The 23,565-nt window shown below is 47.8% G+C and overlaps 1 protein-coding gene across 20 annotated transcripts in view; it reads right to left on the reverse strand.

Annotated features, from left to right (window-relative positions):
* Window positions 1-7,611: 7,611 nt before the first annotated feature.
* The window catches only part of SRRM1 (serine and arginine repetitive matrix 1), a 23,003-nt gene continuing 7,049 nt past the window's right edge, over window positions 7,612-23,565 (reverse strand). For 6 of the 20 annotated variants that reach the window (XM_080632200.1, XM_080632198.1, XM_080632204.1 and 3 more), the window contains 11 exons: window positions 23,361-23,564; window positions 22,731-22,850; window positions 20,971-21,242; window positions 20,748-20,828; window positions 20,317-20,403; window positions 19,510-19,654; window positions 17,516-17,620; window positions 16,703-17,164; window positions 15,641-15,827; window positions 15,240-15,434; window positions 14,077-15,038 (listed from right to left, as the gene is read on the reverse strand). In XM_080632200.1, coding sequence (XP_080488326.1) covers window positions 14,934-15,038; window positions 15,240-15,434; window positions 15,641-15,827; window positions 16,703-17,164; window positions 17,516-17,620; window positions 19,510-19,654; window positions 20,317-20,403; window positions 20,748-20,828; window positions 20,971-21,242; window positions 22,731-22,850; window positions 23,361-23,564 — 1,963 coding nt within the window. In that variant the 3' untranslated portion in view covers window positions 14,077-14,933. Of the gene's footprint in view, window positions 7,953-8,969; window positions 9,081-12,860; window positions 12,943-13,130; window positions 14,017-14,076; window positions 15,039-15,239; window positions 15,435-15,640; window positions 15,828-16,702; window positions 17,165-17,515; window positions 17,621-19,202; window positions 19,245-19,509; window positions 19,655-20,316; window positions 20,404-20,747; window positions 20,829-20,970; window positions 21,243-22,730; window positions 22,851-23,360; window position 23,565 lie in introns of those variants that run through there. The other 14 variants (XM_080632203.1, XM_080632216.1, XM_080632201.1 and 11 more) reach the window with 12 other exon arrangements.

Consider the following 23,565-nt stretch of genomic DNA (forward strand, 5'->3'; position numbering starts at 1 on the left):
GGCCCGGGACAGGCCCGGGGTGAGGCCGCGCCCGCTCCTGGTGCGGTGCCCGATGAGCGAACGTCTGGGAGCGGCCGGCTTGGGCCTGGCGGAGGCCGAAGGCCCGCGGGTGTGTGAAAGCCCCGAACCCCCCTTCCCGGCCCCGCCGAGCCAGAGCGGCACAAAACTTCCTTTCCGAGCGGCCCTTCCAGCCCGTTCTCCCGCGCTGTTCAGGACAGGGGCTGAGGGGCCGGGCAGGGAAACGCGCGGGAGAGTTGGGCCAAACGTCAGAGCGAAATTAAACCGTTTGCCCGTTTAAAGTGTGCCCAAACGGCACCGGGCGGTCCCAGCCCTCACACGGGGCCCGGGCCATGGCACACACAGGGGCTTCGCTTCCTTCGCAGCACCGGCGCTGCTCCGGGTCTTTGTTCTGGCTGCCTGAGCTCGCTGCACCCGGGCACTGGCGCTGGAGACACCCCGGGGTGGCACCGGGTGTCCCTCGGGCCCAGCTCCTGCCCCGGCGGCTCAAACGCTGTGACCCAGCGCTGGAGCCAAGCGCCCTGTAGTAAGCACCCAAATGCAGCTCCGATGGGGCGGTTACCAACAGAGTGCTCGCTGCTAATAACAAAACCTCCTGTCTCTCCAGGCACCCTCAGCTCTGCATAACCGGATGTCTTTAGGCAAATCTCATCTTTGAATGCCCTGGAATTGTTCATCCAGAGCAGGAAAAACTGCTGTCAGCCCCAATCCCGGCGCTGCAGGGCTGGGCATCCCGTGGGACAAAGTCCTTTTCATCCCCGTTCCTGCCGCCGCTGCACGCTTCCCGGGAGCTGGGGGAAGATTCGCTTCTGTTTGGCTTACAGAGTCCAAGGAATCCGGCTGATTCATGGGGTGGGACAGGCGAAGCTGGGAATCGATGTGTCACTGTAACCACAGCGAGCAGGGAGCCAGGCCAGACCCTGCGCTCCAGCCCTGTCCAGGAACCTCCCTGGGTAATTGCCCTTAAATTAATTGCAGCCCGTACCACAGAGCACACCACCACTGCAAAGTAGGTGGGATAGAGAGGAGGGAATCCCATAGATGGGATTGGCCCAAAGACCTTCCATAAACATCAATCTTGGGGCTCTGTGTTCACATCCGAGTAAGAAATTGGCACCACTTGGGCCCTATGTCCCCAGTAGATTGGGGAACCTGTCGCGAGGGGCTGTTGCTGCATGGCAGGTCGCTGGGAAAGCTGCTCCCCTCCACTGCATGTTCAGTGTCTGCTGGGAAAAGCAGGAGCCCTGGAGCTGAGGCAGGTACCCCTCAGCCGAGAACCAAACCTTCCTCTCTGTGCTTCAGCATCCTCCTCCGCCAGAACCACAGGGTTTGATAAACCCTGAGACACTTCATCAGCCTCCCCAGGGCAAAGAACCACCCAGTGTAGAAAAAGCAGCAGGTTTAGTACAAAGGAAGAGCTCTTCCGCTTGCAGAGCCTCAGCTCTGAGGTCTGTGAGGTGCTCTGCACTGTTTCGTGCATTACCCACGGTACAAAGGAGCCACCACCGAATTTCTCCTGTAACAGAACAGTTCCCGTGCTGGTGTCTTGCAGAGCAGCCAACAGTTCATTTCATTTCTATCCAGCTGCACCCGTCTTCTCTGGTGCTCAACATCCTTTCAGTTATTTGACTTTTAGATGACGTTTCCCTGGTTTCCAGCTGCCTCCTACCAAACCCCTCAGCCTCCCCATTCAGGTGAAACCTCTTTCTCTAAGGAGGCTTGGGAGGGTTTTGAATGCTTGAAAGCTCTTGAGCCTTTCCCAGCTCTGTAATTGCTGCTCATGTTATTCGGGAAGAGTTGTATTTTTCCATCTATACTACTTAGAATTAATCTGTCACAGCTTTACAAAATAAATAACCAGTCTTCCTCGCAACCCATAGGGAATTGAGCATTACCCACCTTTCACAGCTGCAAGGAATGAGTCAGGACAGTTAAGTGCCTTATTCAAAGCTAAATTTGCCCTGAGTCAGGGGGTCAGAACAAAGCAATCCTGGCCCCCACCTGTGCTTAGATCAGGAGGTCACTCCCTCTGTATTATTTTATGCTGTATTGAGGTTTCTTTCCATTTGGCAGAACAGCGAATTATTGTTTCACTTCTCCAGCACTTTTGGCCTTTCTGCAGCAATTTTCCATCTCAAACTTTCCAAGTGCTTTTGAAACTGGAGCATCAGATGTTAAAGATATCAAAGCAAGCGCTCACTGTGCACGTTCAGCCGGGGCCACGTGGACCCCGGGCTTCAGAAATGGCTCTTTATTTCTACAGGAAGCTATTGAAGCGCTGGAGGAGCTCAGCACACGGGTCATGTTGTAGCTCAGTGGGACCACGTGCTGTACGAGCATCCAGCTTCCCAAGGGAACCTGCTTCGAGAAGCCAGGGCACTGCAGGTTCCATTGGAGGGGCTGGAAGGCAGAAGGCAGCTCCGTGGCCCATCGAGTGCCGCCGGGTGCATTGGGACTCTGAGGCAGTGGTGGATGGAGCTGTGAGAAGAACCTGCCCCCAGACACCTATTAAAAGAAAGGCAGAAACCACACGCCCTGGTTTAAAAATACCAGCGCTCTCATTCCAATGCTAATTCGGGTTCTGGGCTTGTCCGCAGGCGGGGATGCTGCAAAGTCCTTCCCTGGAGACTCAAAGCAGAAGGGCAGCAACCGCAGACCCGGAGACCGTGTGTCCTAATGCTCTGCTGCCATGGTGCCCCTTCCGCAGATTAACTCCCCAACTTCAGTTTCCTTAAGCTCACCCAGACACCAAGCGACTTTGGGCTCCATCCATCTCCTGCCACTGAGGATGGACGATTCTGTTACAGCTCTGTTGGACTCTAATGTTCTTGTATCCCCTCCGTGCTGAGCAGTGTTTGTTTTTGAAGCTGATCAAGGGTGTTAGCCTGCCAGATTTACAGGGAATGCGGGGGAACCAGACTGCTGCTTGTGTCAGACTGTTTGCAGTTTGCTGTAGCTCCCAACCAGCTGTCCCTGGATCGCTCATTTTCATCCAGGCGGATGCCAAGCTCGAGCATTAGCCGCAGGCTCATGGAGCGGGTCCCACCAGGCGCTGAATGAGCAGCTGAGGACACACAGTAATGCCTGACACGGGTGAAGAATACAGTGACAAACAGCTCTGCTGTGGGATGAGGAAGGGTTACAGGAGCAGAGGACACATCCCGTATCATTACGTGGGAAGCTGACTTCATACCCCAGTTTCTGGGTCTCTCTTCTTTAGCATGGTCCAAGTTAACACCGCTCCAAGCACAGGTCTAGGAAACGTTAATCAAGAACTTTCAGCTGCAGTAATTGCAACTTGGAGTCATTTACCAACGGATGCACTTTCCATGCAATAACATGCTTATTTTTTCCCTGGTTACTGGCATCTGGTCCGTACCCCAGGGAGCTGGATGGCAATTAATGCATCTTGTGGTGAAATGTTTGGCTTCGGCATCTCCCCGCGCCGAGGAGAAGGGAGACAGACAAAGCCAGCATTGTCTGTGGCCTTCCCTGCGCTGCCTTGGGTCCCTGCGCTGGGGCACGGCAGGGGCAGGTCTAAGGCTGACACAGGCAGAGTTTTCACCTCGATTCCCTCAGTGCCACTGAGACCCTGGGAGCCTTCACAGCTGCCATGTCCCTGCATTCGAGGTGATACCCAAGGAGGGCAAAAGGAAAGTTGGCTCTCAGGCTCACACATACAGCACGGGTAACTGAACGCCAGCCTCCGCTCTCCTCTTTCAGCCAGAGCCTGTTGCTGTGCCTTATGTCACCTCCCTGGATATTTCTCACTGCCCCACTTTCAGCATCCAGACATCGGCCTTTTCACCACCGGGAGCATCAGGCAACAACGATTCCAGCTTCACCCTTGTGTAGAAAGAGACCTGGAAAGGACCAAGAGGCCGAGCTGAGCCTCAGTGAAGTGTGAAGGGAGCTGGGAGCTGAGTCTGGGCTCTGGGAAAGCTCCTGGGACACATCCTACAGCAGCACTGTGCAGGCACACTCACCAGGAGCTCCTCTAGAAAACCCCAATCTATTGCAGTGCTGGTTTGAAAAGTTATTGTGTGTGGGGGAGAGGAAAATAACACTGTTCCCTGGGGCTGCTTAAATAAAAGCTTCATTCCCCCACCCTTATACATAGAAGTCAATAACTGAAGCTCACTGTCTGTTTTCTATTCAGGTTAGTGTCTGGGTGATTCAAAGGGCTGAGCTGACAACGTGATTTGGTTCAAGAACCCAACCTGCTTCTCCTTCAGTGAAATGCCCAAGCTTGCCTGGCTCTGGTTGGTTCAGTGGTTAAATCAGCCAAGCGAGGCACCTGAGTGCCACCCCCCTGGCTCCCTGCTCCACTCCCATCACCTCAAAGTCAGGGGCTGGGGCTCTCCTAATGAACTCTTCCCATTATATCCCAGCAGCTGCCAGCTGGGTTTCAACACGGCGGACTGGCTGCTGCCATGAAGCTCCAATGGAAGAAAAGCTGTTTGATGTGGCTTTTTAATGGTCTGCAAGCGCTGCGAGAGACCCTGGGGGAAGATGTGGTGTCAAAAGCAGCCTCGTGTCCTGCAGGCTCCATTGTGTGAGCAAAGCAAGGAAGCACCAGCTCCTTCCCCATCTTTCATCAACCTGCAAATGGCATCTGCCGCTGATCAGCCCAATTAAAGCACTGACACGGAGCCAGGGTCTTTGCTCTCTGGGTACAAGCTAAGATCAGAGGAAAGAAAAGAAAAAAACCCCATCAAAACACCAAAGTCCAACACCAAAACCTCTTTATCTGCAGGCTTGTGGGGTCCCAAACCCTCTGATCAGTGCAGGCACCTGATAATCCATCCCAATTTACTGCAAGACTGTCGCCTTTAAAAACACAAACCACTTCTTCTCAATACAGATACTGCTGCTGATCTCTGCTCCACAGCAAAGCTTCAAGCACAGGGAAAGCCCTTGAAGGAGAGAAAGGAGCTGGTTTGTGCTTATGAGCAGCTGCCAAACATGCAGCTGATGTTGCTCGGAGCCTGCAAGGGGAAGGTGAGGACAAAGCAACAGCTTGTTCAAGGCCTGGCTCATTTTACTGTGCTATGTGCTGAGACCCTGTTTCCCAGCCCCATTTTTCTCCCCCTTAACACCAAACCAAGCTTGGGGCAGCCATGGGGTGGGTGGCCAGGACCTGGTATGGGAGATATGGTGAGTGCCAGATGCTCCTGCAGGAGAGAGGATTTTCCATGTCCCCCTCACTGCCCTGAAAACATACATGTTCCCAGTGCCATAACGTGCAAGAGGGAGGCAGGTCCCTGCTCCAGCCCAGGAGGAGATGTCTCCATCACTCACCTCCTGGCCCAGGTAAGGAAAACATCAGTGCCATGCTGTGAGCTTCAAAACTGAACTGTGGCCCTTTCACTGCAGGCTACAGAGCCCTTTATGGTGCAGCTGCTTCTCCCCGTCGCCTCCCTGGGCTGCTCAGGGCAGCACCGCACAGGGGCTGAGGGGCCACCAGCCTGGATCCCTGAGCCATTACGTGGTGTTCCTGCAGCAGGAACACAAGTCCTGTGCAAGCTGCTCAGCTGCACACTGCCACAGAGGGACCTCCCGGTGATGGGGTAAAGCTCTGCACCATGACAGAGGCATCCGGGTTTCCCCCGAGCTTTCCAAGAGGTTCTTTGGGGGCAAAGTCCACATCCAAGATGGATTACGTTCATCACAAGGAACACCCAGCATGGAGCCAACCTGCTCCGGACTGATGGCGCAAATGCTGCTCTGACTCAGGCAGGGCCATGATGAATGTGGGTTTTATTTCCACCCATCTGAGTCACAGCCGAAGGAGCAGCATTTTTCCAAGGTACTCAAGAAAGAAAAGAAAACGTGGTGGGGACGAGGAGCCAAGATCTCAGAGTTCCACCAGGGCTTAGAAATAATCTCTGTGATAAAGCTGTTTGTATTGCAGCAGCACCCGTGGTGCTGGCAGCTCTCTGAACACAGCGGCTGAAACTCCTCCACCTTCTCCAAACCTTGCAGCCGGAGGCAGCACAGCGGTGCCAAGGGAATGACGTCCCAGAGCCTCGATGTTCCCACAGCGGGATGGAGAGAACTGAACACAGACCTCCTGAGTCATGGATTAAAACCTGCAGGAGCGGCTGCTGCTGCCCCGCAGCCGGGGAGAGCAACAGCCCTGCGGGGCAGGACCGGAGCAAAGCTCTCCCAAACCTCCCCAGTGCAGGAGCCGGCTCTCTGCAGCTCAGGCTTCGCCTGCTCAGGCTGAAAGTCTGGATCTCTGAGCACAGTGTTTGATTTTGCAATGTTAATACTCACCTCTTCAGCCCAGTGGTTCTTCTGTGTTATGAGCACTGTAAGACACTCCTCAGGCTCCTACTGAGTAAGAGGTAAGAGTTGTTTAGAGCCAAAAGTTCCAGCACAAAACTGGGGGGGATGTTTGAGGGCTGGAGCCATCCCCCTGCCCCACAGCCCAGCACAACTGCTTCAGCTCAGCAGGGCAGGTCCCTATTTCCAGCACAGCAAACCTGTATGAGATTTGGTTACATCCAGATGCACCGATTTCCACCTCAGCACTCCCAGAGGTCCCATCCCCATCCCACCGAGGACAAGGCTCCAAGGGGTTATTTCCTTGCCAGCCATTAGCATGGCTCCATCTCAGCTCCTGTGTGCCACATGTTGCCTGGAGAACTCTGCCCCTTGCCCCTTGCCTTTACCATCCTCAACATCTCCATCTCCCAGCAGTGCTGGGGCAGGGGCACCACAGGTGCGGCTGCCACACGCACTCAGATGGGCTGCGATAGCAATGCACATGGGAGCAGCAGGAGAAGGGGCTGGTGCTACCATGGCTCCGCAGCCAAATCTTCACCTGCAATCGGCCAAGATAAACCGGCGCTGCCGGTTGCATCCGAACACCGCCTCGGTTCCTCCCCGATATCCAGGAGACCCACACGGCACCGTGCCAGGCTCTGGCCGCCTGCTCATCCAGCTGGAAAACCGGTGTGGAGCACAGGCAGAGTCCCAGAGCTCAGACCCCTCCCAGCACCCTGGGAAACCTCTCAGCCATGGCAAAGCACAGGGGCAGAATCACTGCAGAGGAGCTGGGTTGGTGCGGTGGGGACTCAAGAGGATTCTTTGCTCCCTTTGGGCCTCGCTTCCAGCAATAGATGCTAACTTTTTGTGCAAAACCCACAGGGTTTGTGGTCGATGGAGGCGGGTGGAGCACATCCACGGCAAAACAGAGCCGTGGGGAACCTGCACCTCTCACAGCCCAGAGAGCAGACAGTGACCTGTGGGGCAGGGCGCGCGGTGGGAGTGCCGGGGCTCGGCACCATTGGCTCATCCCGGGAATGTCAGCCCACAGCATCACTGCAGCTTTCCTGAGCAGCTGAGAGCTTGGGCCCTTCCCTGCGGAGCAGCAGCCCCGGGGCTCACAATAGCAGCATTCAGAGCCCTGGTCGGGCTGCAGCAGCGCCGGGAAGGTCCCTGCAGTGCTGGGGCCAAAGCACTGGGGGCGAAGGGAGCTGCAGCACACTGGTTTGGGGGTAAATGGCACAGCCTGGGCATTCCTTTTGCCACTTGCTCCTATCCCTCCAAGTGCAAAGCTTCATTCCACTCCTCCATTTCCACTCTCAGTCTAAACTTTATTCAGGTTTGGGATCTGCCCATAGGGGAGCCAGCTCATAGGATGCACCAGCTGAAATGGTTTTATCACTCTTGGGAGGGTGGAAGGATTTACCCTGAGGTGGCTCTGGGACTCACAGACCACAGACATGAGGCCTGCCCCGTGGGGACGGTCTCCTCCTCCTGTTCTCTCACAAACCCTGTGAATTACTCCCTTTTCATGCAGCCTCCACTTATCTCTGCCCTGGATGACAGCGAGGTGTCCGCTTTCCTCCTCCAGTAAGAAGAGTTGAAGCTGAAAGTGGAGTCTGCCTCCTCGCGAAGCCACCGGCACAGCTCCCTTTATCCTCCTGCATAAATAATAGAAAGGTTCATTCGCTTGCTTGTAATAGAATGAAAATAAATAAATAAGAGCGAGCTCAACTTTGCTTTGCCAGTTTTCCCCCCTGCCCCCTCATGCCGGCACACGTGGAGTCACAAAGGGTTTGTTTGCTAAGCTGGAAAGGCTTCGAGCCATTTCTGTCTCATGAAAAAAGTACCAGTGCAGTGGCAAAGGTGATTTTCTCCCATCAACAGTCAAACCCAGGGGCTGAATGAAAATCCAGCTGACAGGGAGACTATCCATTTTTAATGGGAGCTTCCCCCTTCCTGGACAGCAGGTTATTCACAAAGGGGATCGGAATGTTTCACAGCCAGTTCCAGTTGAAGCACAGACAGAGTTATCTTTGAAACCTGAATGAGGAATGACAAAACTCTGCTGCCCTCCGCCCCGGGCAAACACCCTTCCATGAGCTTCCTGCAGCGTGCCGGGAGCCAGGCACTGGATGTCCCACCGGGAATGTTCACTCCATTCACCGCCTGTGCTGGGTCAGATGCAGGAACCCAAAGGGGCCACAGCACCAGCCCTGCTCAGGGGTGGGGAGAAAGCTCAAAGGAAGATCTGGCCAAGAGGACAAATGTCCCACAGGCTGAAATTTCTCTCTAGGGCCAGTCCCTGAGCTGATGTTGGCTTCAAAACCTCCGTTTATTTCAGTGCAGCTACAACTGACACAAGCTGCAGCTCTGCCCCTGGGTTTAACACAGAGCTGCTATGGAATCAAACATTTCTCCCCCACCCCTGCTGTTGCTTTCCCAAGACACAAGAAACGATGGAAAACGGCTAAGTAGAACAGCGGGATTCCAAGCTCCCCAGTTTGGGGACCCAGAGCTCAGAGCATCACCCATGCCTGCCCAGGATCAGTGGCTGAGGCTCACATGCACGGACCAGCCCTGTTCCTCCTGCACTTGGAAAGAGCAACCTGAGCACTCGAGTATCTGCTCAGCAACATCCTTCTCCATGAGCACCTCTTGCACCCCGGATTTATTACCTTAATGGAACAGCAAGGTCTATCTCCAAACAGGCTGTGTCACATACGTGTCACTGCTCCTTGTGGCCACGCTGCCAGCTCCTGCTCACTCCCGTCTCCTCTCTCTTCTCCCTGTTGCTCATAGCACACACACACAGAGGAGGCATTGACTTGGTGAGTGATGGCCACCACAGCTGCCTGTGTGTGGGAGGAAGGATGGAGCCGGACCCTGCATCCCTTCTGCTCGACTCAGCACACCGTGCGCTGGGAAAACACATGGGGGAGTTCAAATGATCCCTGTCCCTGCCCACGGCCTGCACTGGCTGCAACCCCCAGGGGACTGATCCTGGGTGAGAAAAAAAACACCATTCTTGAGGAATCCACCCCAACACAGACCCCAAAGGTAATTACTTTGTGATTAGGACACCTCGCGCTGCAGGCTCAGCCATCCCCCCATGAGCCGCCAGGGAGCTGTGCTCCCAGCGCTGACACTCGTCCCAGTTTGGCGGTCGCTGCAGCACCCAGGTGGTTTTTGGGGCTGTTCAAACCACCCTGAGCAGAAAACAAAAGCAAAACACGGCCAAGCACAGGAACACGCCCGGCACGAGGCGGCTGCTGTCACCGTGAGTCACGGTGCCCTCTTGTCCCAGTTTCACCCACCCCAGTAGAAAACACGGCACTCCCAGCTAAGGAAGCACGTTGGCAGCGTTTCCCTGCCTGGGACACTCGGGCTGGCTCCCTGCTTGCTCCTCAGGCACAGTCCCCCCGCAGCTATACAAGACACCAGCAAACCTCACGCACAGGAAGCACGTTGCAGCTCCTGGTTTTAAATGAAGAACCAGAAACAAACAAGAACCCAAACCCTCCTTTCCTGCAGTGCTTTTAGCTCCGTGACAAACTGTGATCCTTCTCCTTAAGCATCAGCTTTTGGTTCACCCCCAGCCTGGTGAGATGGGCAAACCCACCAGCAGACAAAGTGCAGGTACAAAATCTAATTAACCCACTCTTGTTGGGCCAGGCCAAGGCTGGGGCTTTGCTAGTCCCCAGGTAAGAATTATCTTGATGGGCCAGGCTGGCTCCAGCTCATCTGCTCTTGCCTCCAACAGCAGCACGAGGCCATCAAAGACACCAAGTAACATTTCAACAGGTAACTATAAATTAGACTTTAACAGATATAATTTTAAACAGCGATTATTCACATTTAAACCTGATTTTGATGTAGATGGCAGGATCTGGCTGCAGCATTGGCCTTTCCCCTGCTCTCAGTTCCACCGGGTGAAAGGCCCCTGTGGGTACAGCAGGGCCAGGGCAGCAGCTCCTGATTTGCCTTCCTCCAGGAGCCACAAGGCATAGCCCTGCAGTGTTAAGGCAAAACAGAGAGGTAAAACACAAAGAGAGGCTCTAAACTGAATCCCTCCTCTCATAAGCACCTCCAGCTGCCCAAGCTGTACGGTGCACACAGTGCCTGAGTTACTTGCAGAACGGGTGGTGTCTCCCTCCACCCAAATGGGTTAATAATAAACCTACAGCAAATAACTGCAGCCCACCCCTCAGAACAGTCAGGTCACCTCCAGCTGTGCAGTGAGGTTGCTGCACTAACTCAAGGTCAGCTAAATTAAATCCCAGCCATCTTCCCAAGGCTTTAACCATGGTTCTGTGCCCCAGCTGCCTCCAAGCAACCAAGGCAAACACAAATGAGCACTAGTGGACCATCAGATTTTATGCATGATGGATGTTAGCTAAGCTTTGCTCTTACTAGAAGGAAATGCTACTGAGTCAAGTCAGAACTAAACCTGAACAAGAGAAAACATAAATCAATGGTTATGAAAAACTGCTGCTTTCAACCAGAACCCAGCTTGGAACAAAGGCAGGGTTACAAGACCAACAGTGTATGTAGGCTACACACTTATAAGTGTGCTACAGCAGGGAAGAGGCAAGTTCTTGCTGTACTTTGAGCAGCTGACTGATTTCTGAGAAAGAGCTCAGGCGAGAGCCACTGTCACGGGACTCCATCAGCCTCCACCAGTGGAGTGGGAACAATCTCCAGCTCCATGTTTCACACCACAGCGGAATGGACTCAAGTGGTTACAACCCCTTAGGGCTCGTTCTAGGAGAGCTGAAGTACAGTTCAAAAGTCAAACTGTTGGTTAAAGTCTGGAAATACACAATTGCCTACGCTGCTGTTCTCAGCTTTAACAATCTTTTTATTATCCTTAAAAAGATCTGCTACTTTCACAGTAATTTATTACAATGACTGAGACGTGACCAAGAGGAACAAACAATTCCAGTGGGGAGTTCTGTGAGTAAAACAGGGGAGAAAAGGGATTGTACAAGAGGGAAACCAAGTCAATGATCAGCCAAGCGGAGAAAGCTGGGAAGCCACATGGGAAGGTAACTTTGAGCACAGCAGCTCTCCCTCACCCACCAAGGTCTCTACTGTAATTATGGACTCCCGAGCGCTGCTAGGGCTGCAACTGCTTCACTGGACACGGACGAGAGAGCTCAAGCAGACAACTCAAGGCCTGATGAGCAGATGCTCCTATACTAAAACACTAGTTAACACACACAACAGTCAAACTGAAACTCCGTCAAGGTACTGTTCAAGCACAGGCGAAAGCTGCTGCTCCAACAGCACTTTTCACACCGAAACCCACGTATTTACAGGTTCGATGTTTGAGGAATGAAGTCAAGAGGGCAAAAGCACACGTGATGTTCAAGCTGCTCCTCCAAGTGAACATGCCGCCGTAAGAGCCTGCACGCACCAAGCCTCAGGGGAGATCAGCTTGCATCAGGTGAGCTGGGGCTCAGCAAGGACTGGCTTTAGTGGATGAAGCTTTACAGCTGTGGCTCTGAGCACAGAACTGCCTTGGTGCTGGTGTTCATCCCTCATACTGCATCAGCCTTCAGGGAATACCACACGTTCTGAACCAGCAGGAGAACAGCCCCTGTCCTGAGCATCTTTCATGAAGTACTTTGAGAGTGTGGAGCTGCTGCAGTGCAGCTCAGGAGCTGATCAGCACAGAACTCACTCCCCAGGCACATTTCCAGAGTCACACAAGTGGAAAAAATTAATAATTCAACACCAAGTCCCTATAAACCTCAAACCCCAGCACACACCTGCTATTGTCCCACCTGTTGACACAACAAATACATCTTTGCTGTGAACTCCAGCTATCGCCCTGCAGTGACTCACTCCATCCTTACATTCACTCCTGTGGACTCACTGTCACCCAAGTCACACAGCCCGATTAAACCTCAATTTATTATGGTTTTTTTTGGTGTAGTTAGATACAGTTATTCCAGCAAGAACCTTATCCAAATTGTGTATGTGCCATTTCAGGAAGGCAGCCTTGATTAACAAGCAAACACACAGCACTAGCAGCTTCAGAATAAAGGAGCAAGTGAGATCAGGCACCAGAGGTTCTGCCGCGTTGCACATTGCACGAGGCCTCCTACATGGCTACTCCCTGAACTACAGCACCACAACTACAAGGACTGAGAAGGAGGGAGGTAGCCAAGTGGATCAAGTGAACAGATCAGACGCGTTTGGATGGCAGGATCTTGATTAGAGGAGCAGGTCAGAAATTCAGTGATATAAATCAACAGTTCACCAGGACCCGGTGTCACAGCACAGCCACCAACACCGAGCGCTGTTACCCCAGCAAAGCCACTTCGTATTGCTGAAGTGTCTACACAACAGTGGGGCAGCAAGGAACAGAACAACAGCTCACAAGAAAAGGCTTATGATCACTCAGCTGGTATCTGGATGCAATGTTAACATTCGAATGAATGGCTGAGGAGGAACACCATTTACAAGCTATACTCTTTGAAGAGTGTATTTAATTCCTCCTTTTAAACCTAAACCGTTCTTTATGGGTAGATGTAATAAAATAAAGAGGAAAGAGCACCTACCAATAGAAACGTTGGTCTGGGGCTGGGATGAGCTCCCTTTACCTGCCCACATCAGCAGCAGAGTCCTTGGGCAAAGGAAGTCCTGGAGCAGGAAAGGAAAACAGGCACAAGCAGCAGTGCAAAGTCAGGTACTGAATGTGTTTAAAGAACTTTTGTTAGTCCCAAGACTAGAAGGCACAGAGCTCACAAAACCCAGATGACAGCAAGACTCAGCATCAGCTCCCTGGGAGGGCTGCACACCCATCAGGTGCCAGTCTGAATTCCAGAATCATCTGCGCTGCCAAGGAACACCATGGGAAAACAAGGACCGAGGCAAAGGGATCAGCACAACGCGGTGTTTGGTTTGTGTTGTTTCATAACCAGCAAATCCACTCAGATGTACTTTTAAAAATGTGTTTGTCCAGAAAGTTCTTGGAATTTATTATACACATTTAATAACAGCTGACACTCAACATTCAAGTGTTGAACTAAGTTTACAAGCACTTTAGCATACAATGTATACTTATGCTAAGAAACAAAGAATTCAGCATATAAGGAAGTGCAGAAGGAAGCTACTTTAAAGATCTCTCCTTCCATCCAGTATCTACATAAACCTGTTGTACTTTAAACCCCTACACGATGTCAAGTAAAAAGACTAGTCAAATATCTACACTTCACTGTGCATATCATATCTACTTCAGATGCAGGACAGAAATTTCCAAGAGCACGTTCCCTTCCTCCTTCCAGAGGAACCTCAGACTTCAGAATTGACTGGATTTCAGAAACAGAGCTTGAAACTTTAAAAGAATCTGACAGTAGCAATCCAGTGAGTTTCAAATATGGTTATGGGAAGACAGCGAGGCACCAGGACTCAGACCAGTGTGGAGAGGACTAAAGCTCCTCAGCTACGAGCTGAAACCTGCTATGAATTCCGTGCAAGACATTGAAACACTTCACTTGCTCCAACCAGCAATTTCCACCAGCAAATGTTCTGTTTGTTTGCTTTAAGCTTATCCATCCTCACAGAGCTGACCAGGTGCAGACACAACGGGGACACCGCTGAATTAACCAAGGGCTGTTTCTGCTGCCCCAAGGCAGTTAAAAACCAAAAGCCCCAGTTTTTCAGAAGCCAGCATACTGGATCAAATACTTTTTCATATCTGTGTATTCATTAACCCTGTACAAAAGAAAGCTGATTAGCAAATGTAAATGTTCATATAAAAATAGGCAACATCTGTTTAAATTTAGAAATTTATTTTGTTTAATCCACAAGCTTTATATAGCTTTAGTTAAAAAAACAAAAACAAAAAACAGTGAAAACATGACAATATCCAAAGTTTGGGTTCCTCAGCCTTTCAAAGAGCACTCTGAAAGTTGCTTATACCATTGAGAAGAACCGTAACGAGACAAGATCTATGAGTGGGGCAATGACAGCTCACAAACAAAATTCATGGAACTGAAGGAATTTTTTCTGGGACTGCTGATCATGGAAACTGCCCTTTAAAAAAAGAACATAAAAATACAAATGAAATTCCAGTGTTCCAAATCAACATCAGTATAAACCCACAGTGTCCTGGTAAACAACATGCTTTCATTTATGTACCATTCTATGTCACTACACCTGATCCACTTTCATGGAGACACAGGCAACAGTAGAGAGCATTAAAAGATCAGTACTTCCTTGGTAATTCTGCAGTGGTTTTACTTCTGGGCAAGCTTACAAACCACAGAGGTTAGTAGCATAAAATAAGTGGATACAAAAGAAGTCAAATGAGACCCTTACTAAAGGCTTTGTTGAATTTCAAAGAAACTAAGGGAACCGATGGTCATGTTTAAAACCTTCAAAACAAATTCCTACTGCTTCTAGAAAGTCTCAATCTAAATGAAATTATGTTGACTGCCAATGAAAGAATGTCACTAGTACACTGTGGACACCTCTTGTAATGTAAATCCATGCCCTTTGTACATGGTGAACCTCAACCTAGCAATTATTACAACAAATGTTATATTCTAAAGCTCAAACACATTTAGCAATTTGAAATTGAATTCTGAGTACAAACCAAATAAAATGTACATTATATCAAAGGATTCGGCCTAGGATGGTGGGGACACTTGTGCCTTCCTCATCGACCTCAGTGCCTTCTCTCGCAGGTGTTTTTCTAGATCATCAAGGTTGTCTTCTGGTTCACTTTCTGTCTCCTTCAAACAGAGAAAGCATTTCTTCACACACTGAGAGCTGAGCCAGGCTGCAGCCCCCCCTCCCCGTGTTGCAAATCATCTCCTAACACCAAGAGACACCAAGCTTCACTTCTGAAGCAAGTTTAGGACATGAAGAGCATGGTGTATCCATCCCCATCTATCCTCTTATACTGGACTCTTAACAAGGTACCAAATTCCTACCTTTTTGGGTTCTGTCTCTGCTTCCTGGTCATCCTGTGCTGAGGTGGTATCTGCTGCAGCCACAGCAGCAGCTGCTGCAGCCACTGCAGCTTTCTCCTTCTTATGTTTTTTGTGTTTCTTGTGCTTTTTATCCTTTTTATGCTTCTTATCCTTCTTTTTCTTCTTCTTCTTCCCACCCCCTTCTTGATCTGAATTCTGTAACAAACAATTCAACAGGTATTACAACTCAGACCTCAGCTTTGAAAAATTCATGTTACAAATTCTTAAGAAGTTTTAAATTATTAAATTATTCCAAGGATTATTTCCCCCACCCCATGAATAACCTCAGAGGTGTTCAGTCTTCATGAAAATAACTCGTCACATAACCCAAACCAGCATTGCTTTTAATAACAAACAAGTACCCTTGCAGGTGATGGGCTCTGAGTTGGGCTTTTAGCCTTTTTTTCAGGTGACCAGTTTGCAGAAGGAGAACGAGACTGAGTGGGAGACGGAGGTCCTTGATGTTTTTTGGGTGCTGGCTCAGGTGATCCTGATGCAGACCGTGATGAAGACACCCGTCTTGCAGATCGCGGACTCGGTGTTGGAGCCCTTCAAAACACAAGAGTCACAATTAGAGATGTAAGAGGCAAACCAAGAAAGTAAAGAGTAACGAAAATGTGAAATGAACGTATGTGATTATGAGGAGGTTAAGCAGCCACTTCAAGACATTAGTTCCTTCGCTAGCATGTGTTCCAAAGGGCAGAACAATCTAATACCACCGTGGATCCATAATGTAAAAGGTTACTGCAACTTGAGAGCTTGTCAAACAATCCTATTACAAATGATTGCACCCTTTCTTCTCATATGACTAATTTATAACCCCACTAAGAGAAAAGCAATGCTAATTTTTCATCCAATGCAGACAGAGTGCAAGATATTACATGCAGCTACGTTGTCGTTCTGAACAAATTAAGAGGCCAGCAGCACTTTTGACTGCCTGCTTGTAAGTACAGCAACACACCAAAATAAAAACTTGTAGAATTTTAGCAGTTTGTCTTGGATGACCACTTCTGAAATGATTTTTGAGCTAATGAAAAGTGTTACAGACTTTAAAAGGCAGCTCATTTTTTCTGCAAACAAAGCTAGCTACAAAACTCTCAAACTTCTTTCCCCCTGCTCAGTCCCAGTGCTTTGCTGTGCTACAAAAAGACCCCCTCACTCTGCATAAAGCCTCTTCAATGCTCTCCCTGCGCTGCACTTCATTTTAGCAGATGCTTCCAACCTAATAAGCTTCTGAAAATCAGCATTATGGTAGTGGAACCCAACAGAGTCATCAACGCTTGAGCAACCTAAAGACATGAGAACCTTTTTATCACAATTCTTTGCTATTCCCAGTGCACTAAAACCAACCAACCAAAAAAAAAAAACAAAACAAAACAAAAAACCCTCACAAAACCACCACCACCAAAGATAGATTCTTTTACTTTGTCTTCTTAGGTTCTGGCGTTCTTGAAACCCTCCTGATGGGTCTAGTGCTTGGAGATGGAGACTGTCTTCTCTGGGGTGAAGCTGAAGCTCCCCTTCGCGGTGGTGGTGGGCTTGCAGAGGTATGAGAAGCTCTAGGCCGTGGTGAAGGTGAATGCCTTTTGTTTTGTGGAGGAGAACGTGTTTCCCGATTGGACCTACTGGGAGGAGACCCCTTCCGGTGCTTGGAAGATTGCGAAGGTGAACGCCTTTTAGCAGTTGGTGAGCACCTCTGTTTTGGTGGTGGTGAATGGGAGACTCTGCGTTTGGACTGTGGAGAAGGGGATGCCCTTCGTTTAGGTGGGGGAGGAGGAGAGGCCGTTCTTCTCTTCGGTGGTGGTGAAGGAGAATATCGTCTCTGTATCGGTGGAGAGTATCTCCGTGGAGAAGGTGAGCGTCTGCGTGGGGGTGGTGATGGAGACCTATGGAAAAAAACAGAGGTTCAGGTGCCACATGGGCATGTGAATCAGTTACAAGTGCCCTGAGGGGCAAAAGAACTCTAAAAATTCTTTAAAACTTCATTTAATACCAAACTTTCAAAATCACCTTAATGGGTGTTATTCAGTATCTGCTACAGCAATCAAATGATAACCAGGCCACACACCTACCACATCTAGTCTCACCAGCAAAACTACACTCCCCTCATTAAGCTGTGAATCAGGGAACTGGTATCCTGGCATTTCTGTTTCCATGGTGGCATTTCTATTTCCATGTCCTAGCTGGCAGTCAAAAAAGCAGAAGTCCCCACTTTGTGATACAATGCAGTACATTACCTTCGACGAGGCAGAGAAGGGGAGCGCCGGCGCCGGGGCGGAGGGGCAGGGGAAGGGGTGCGTCGCCGCCGTGCCGGTGGGGGTGAGGGGCTTCTCCTCCTCCGGCTGCAAGGAGAAAAGGATGGCTCAGTGACATTCAACATGAGATTTATGTTCTGCTTTCATTGTACAAATGATCTTGTGCATGCACTTCAACATGAGATTCTATTAGAACTACGGATGGAAAAAATCAAAACCACCCCTTTGTTGCAAACGCAGTGATGTGACGGCTAGATCCCACCCCAGGGAGGAACCTGGAATGCCCAGCTGTGTCCAGCAGCACAGAACTGCCCTCAGCAGCAGTCTTGACGTTGGACCAGATTACACAGTGTGAAACTGTACTCTTGACACAGCCTGTATCTATGGCTCTGAGATCCAAAATTACTTATTGAAATAGAGAGAAAAAAAAAAAATCAGAGTTGCTGCTAAACTGCAGCTATCTGGATTATTCATAAAACAAGGCATTTTCTGCTCTGCAAGGTTTACAGCAGACTTGAGAGAGGAGAAATTTTCATCAGATATACTTTCCTGGACTTTCAAATGAAAGAAATATTGGTATTTTGTAAAATAAAATATTCCTTTTTCGAAAAAGCAATTAAGACAAAATGACTGGATAAAGGAAAAAAAACGAGAGTAATGAAAACGCAAAGCAGCTCAGCTATACAAACTATCTGATTTCAAATACACTGGTGGTTGTTCTCCAGGGCAATGAGTTAACACTTTTTTTACAGATAAGAGTTTGCTTCAAAAAACAACTTTTATGATCTGAAAACCCACCAGCCTTGAGATGTCATGGTAGTCCTAATTAAACGTGCATTCACACAGGAGGCACTAGGTGAATTTAGTATGCTGCAGAACAAATTAAGATCTTTGAATTCCAGTGGTTTACTTAGAATTGCTTGACAAGATCCATAAATAGAATGGTTTGCATTTGTAGTAGTCATCCTTAATCTCATACATCACGCATGCTGTGACTATATTCTAGCTAGGTCTTCATTAGATTGCTCGCAATTATCAGTTTAATAAACCCATCGAGCACCCAGCTTCCTGCACCTCCCTGTATTCTGTGAGCAAACTATTTCACAAATAGAAGTATTAACAATACTTTTTACAGAAGAGAAAATAAAGTAGGTGTTCACTACTAGTCTACTACCATTAGTAGTTCCAAGTATGTAACAAATTGAGGAATGACAGTTTTGAAAATTACAATTATCTGTGATCCAGAACATCAAGATCTTAAATAATTTGCTGCAAATGTACGGAACGGTGCTAGCCAGAACGCCAGTGGCAACAAGAACATAAGGAGATCCCCACCCACTCACCTTACAACCCTGTGCAAATGGAGTAAGAAACCTCCTGAAGAATACAAGCAATCAGCTGTTTTCAGACATCAGTAGATGCTAATGACATTAGTGCAACTAGCTGTTACAGCTTATGTGAATTAACACAGTGAGAAATGAAGGAGACAGAGCAGGCTTTCCTCAACATGTTAAGGAATCACCCTAAATTTCCCTCACCTTACTACTACGAGTGTGCAAGTTTGAAGGGCAAAGGATGGCAAGTACTTATCTATGACAAAACAAATGAGAGCTTATCTAAATGATATTCCATATGCAAATCCTATTTAACAGATTCATTTCTAACCAACCTTTTCATCACTGGTGATTGCCACCTCTTTTCCATCTGCATCCTGATAGCAGTGGAGGAAAAACAGAACAGAACAAATCTATCTGCCACGTATTCGAGGCAAGAATGAACACATTCAAATGAAGTTCACAGTAATTCTTACCAAACAAGCGTAACAAAAATGCAACCTTGAAACAAGGTTGGGCACACCGGACACAACTTAATTCTGCTGTGTTACTTCGTTGACAGTTGCATTAGCAGAAACAGCAGCATTAACTAAACAGTTAGAAAAGAAGACCGTGGTTATGCTAAACTTAAGAGAGAATTACCGAGGGGAGGATTCCTTCGGTCGCCTGCGTGGAGATGGCGATGGACTGCGTGAATGGGAATGGCGTCGGCGCCTACCAACTTCCCCATTCTTCACATTGGATCTTTTAGGTCTTTCCTCTTCAGATGAAGATGAAGAACCAGAATCTATAAATGTAGAAGAATCACTCTCTGGAAAATGATTCTCACACTATTAACACAGTTGCTGTTAGGGTTATACTGCAGTTTAAACTACTAACCTCCTCTCCCACAAAGTAAGAAGTCTCTATTTAAAAGCAGTGCAACTAAAAATGTTATTTCAAGTGATAAATACATCCATCAGAGCTGAGGAAAAATATCTGCAGCAACCTAACTGGCCACATAAAATTTGACTAGCCAGGTAATTTAAAAGATAAACTGCAGTTGCTTACAAAACATTAGTGAACAAAACCCCATACCAAGCCCAGGTTAATTTACTGATCTCAAGTATACAAGAGTCCAAAATATTAGGAAATAACCTATTGCAACAACAGGTTAGGTAATCCACAGCAAACAACATTGGTGTATGTCACCAAGAATTTAGAAATGCAACTTTATCAAAATCCATTAACAAGAGAGATATCATAACTTGTAGAAGTTATACTTTATTTCTCTTGAGCACCAGTTGAAGTGACATCATTACAAGTGATAAATCTGTAACTAAGTTTTGCAACAGCACTGCAGTGCACACAGCACATAATTTTAGTAAGTATTTGAACCTAACTGCTAACTACTTCCCGCACAAGTAAACTAAAACAAATGCAGTTTTAGGAAATCTCTATCATCCATACCAGACGAAGACTGTTGGTTCTGCCTTCTGTACTGACGCCTCTGTTGAACAGAGTCCGCTGCAGCCATTTTACCTCCTTTATCTTCTTCTGAAAAGGTACATGCATGGACAGAATATTTAAACCAAATATACAGATTTGCCTTATTCATGCAGAAGCAAAGTCATGCTAAAGTAGATCATCAAGCAATCTCCTTCCCCCTCCCCCAGTCTCAAGATAACATTAAGGCTCGAAGACACTTTGGCTGAGCTTTTTTTTCCTCAAGAAAGCTTGGATATAAACGACTTGAGTGATCACCTTTATATGTCTGAAAACTCTTGGCTTTCAATGCCAGTCCACCACGAGGGTTCAGCACTTTAACACTGCCTTTATTTGACAAACATCTCTGATTAAAAGCCCCACCCAAAACCAGCATAGAAAAGCAAGAGCCATACCCGATTCCGACAGTTCTGCTTTCCTTGGTTTTGGTGCTGGCGAAGGAGACTCTCGTTTTTCAGTACTCTTATGTTTGGGTGCTAAAAGACAAAGTCAAATAACTCAGTTCCAGCTCTTAACATTCCTGCATGCTTTTCTGTCATACAAACTGTACACACCGTCATTGAGAAAACAAAAGCACAAAATGATAGAGCTGCTGAGATACAAGTTTTATTTCATCACCTGATGCTCTGCTGGGTGAAATGGAGCCACGGCTTTTCCTTGCACGATTTGACTGCTGGGGCGTTGGAGACCTGCGTGGTTTTGGAGGTGGGCTTGCTGGTGGGGATGGTCTGTGCCTCCGCCGAGGAGGGCTTGCAGAAGGAGAGAACCTACGTGTTTTACGAGGGGGACTGGACGCAGTCCTTTTAGGTGGTTTCTTTGGCGGTGATCGGGAACGTGAAGAGGAGGAGGAAGAGCTACTACCAGATAAGGATGCTGATGACCGTCGTCTCCTGTAAATCAAAGATAACATTAGATTCTGACTAGCCAGATTAAGGAATGTTTGAGCATGAGCACAAAATTACATTTGTTTGCAAGCACATACATAGAGCCACATACAACAGCACTTCTGAAACATGATGGACAGCCTTCAACACTTGGTTTGTGGAAGAAAAAATAACAACCAATCTTTCACAGTTAATTGTTAGTGTTCCCTTTGTTTGCTTTCTGTCAATCTACAGGCTACAACTAAGCTTTTGTCCTGGAGGCAATTAGTTTTGTTCGGGCTCTCTGACTTTTGAATGGTTAAGAGAATTCTCCGTGTTAGCACATGTGACTGAATGATCTTCACAACAGATCTCTTTTAAGAGAGTTTAGTGTGCAAGTACACTAAAAAGTATTTTTACCAAGAGGTACAAATTTCAGACAACTTAACAACTCAGAACCCCTCTCTCCATTCTGGTGGTTTAGTCTGTCATCTTTACTTTGTAATTTTAAAAAGGTAGGGCCTCTAGAATTCTGCGGCAAAATTTGTGGCAAGTTCTGTTGCAATTGTGTACCTGCAGAATCCACCTTTGGCTGCAGAATTCCTGAGAACCTGGAAAAAAGAAACCCTACCTTGAGTGAGATAAACATTTGCTGAAAGGGAGCTCTTGTACATCTTGCAACATACACATTTGATGCTTTCCACAGTTTTCCCATTGGTGTGAAATGAACATATTTATAAACTCAAGGAAATAAATAAAAAATAGTCATCACCTTGTCAGAAAAAGGAAGAACTGTTCCTTCCTGAAAAAAGAACAACTGCTATACACAGGAAGCATCACGTTAATTCTGTTCCTATGAAGAGGGTAAGAATCTATTCTCTTCCTATGAAGACAAGTATCTGTTTTGACACTGCCAGAAGTACAGAGTTTTCTCTGCAAGGTAACTCAGATCTTCGCTACTAGAACAACTGCCTATACTGTCATAAATGTAACCTCCAGCACCAGAGACCAGACCCTGAGAATTTTTCTAAGAACATGAAGAGGAAGCATATTTCACGTCAAAATTCAATTTTGATTGCAATTTTATGTGATGGAAATGGAAGTCATAATTAAAAAACTCCCAACAAAGCAAATCCAATTTGTTCTAATTTCTTCCCCAGGCAAAGGGAAAAAAGAAAAGCGTTCAGACTTAAGCAAAAGTGTCATAAAAGATGTCATGTCAATCTACACTGAAGCTATGCAGAGCCTTTTGAAAGTTATTCTGAAAATGGCCCTTTTCAAAAAGGTGGAACTCTCATTACTATTTCAACTCAAAACAAATTGTTTCACAGATACTTTTATGTTTCCCCACTACACACTTATGAAATAAGACACTGTAGATTTACGTCACTCAAATCGTATGCCTGACAGTATGAGACAAACAAGGGATCTCTGAGAGCACTCATTCTTCACAACTAATGTTCCCCTTCAGCTTTCAAGGTGTAACATTTTCAGCTGTCTCAAAGGGAACCTTACCGCCTCACAGGGGATCTGCTTCTTCTGTGCCTGGGGGGGGGAGGCATTCGCCTTGGAGGGCTCCTTCTCCTTGGAGATGGCCGTCGTCTTGGGCTTGGTCGCCTTCTAGGGGAGTAAGACCTGTCATAATCAGAAATTCAAATGAAAAGCAACTATCTAATTTTCAGATTTGAGGATATCTATCCTCAGGGCACTGAGCGGGAAGTTGCTTTCCTCCAAGTGCATCATGTTTAAGTAGCATCTAGATAGTGAGACACAATCAGTGCTTGAAGTTTCTCAACACCTCTCTACTAAACAGTAAAATAATTCAAAGAAAAGAGGAAAATAAAAGTAATTACATCTTCAGCATCAAACCTATCTCCTAAAAATGCTATACAAGTCTCATCATCTAACAAGTGCTATACTTCAGCAGTCAGCACCCCATTCCTCCTCCAGTTAATGAACCGACAAGAAGAAAACTCCCAAACACTGAAATCCATTGAAGGCGTCTTCCTCATTTGGCCTAAAACATCGATAGCCCAACTTCTCTAAGAACATCACTGTTTACCTGAGAACATTACATTAAGTGGCACCTTCAGAAGAAAATGTTCAGTCCTCCACCTTCATAATCAAGATAAATTGAAGTCCTACCTTGACCGTGATCTATGACGCCTTCTTGGTCGAGAATGAGATGGAGAACGTGATCGAGATCTTGACCTTGACTTGGACCGAGTTGGGGATCTTTGACGAGTCTTCTCTTTTTCCTTCTCTCTCTCCTTCTTTGAATTACGTTCTGGTGAAGTTTCCTTAGCCTCTGGTACAGGAGGCTCAGGTTTAGGAGCTTTTGGGATATCAC

Source organism: Psittacula echo (genome assembly GCF_963264785.1).
Source record: "Psittacula echo genome assembly, chromosome: 21".
Taxonomy (NCBI): Eukaryota; Metazoa; Chordata; class Aves; order Psittaciformes; family Psittacidae; genus Psittacula; species Psittacula echo.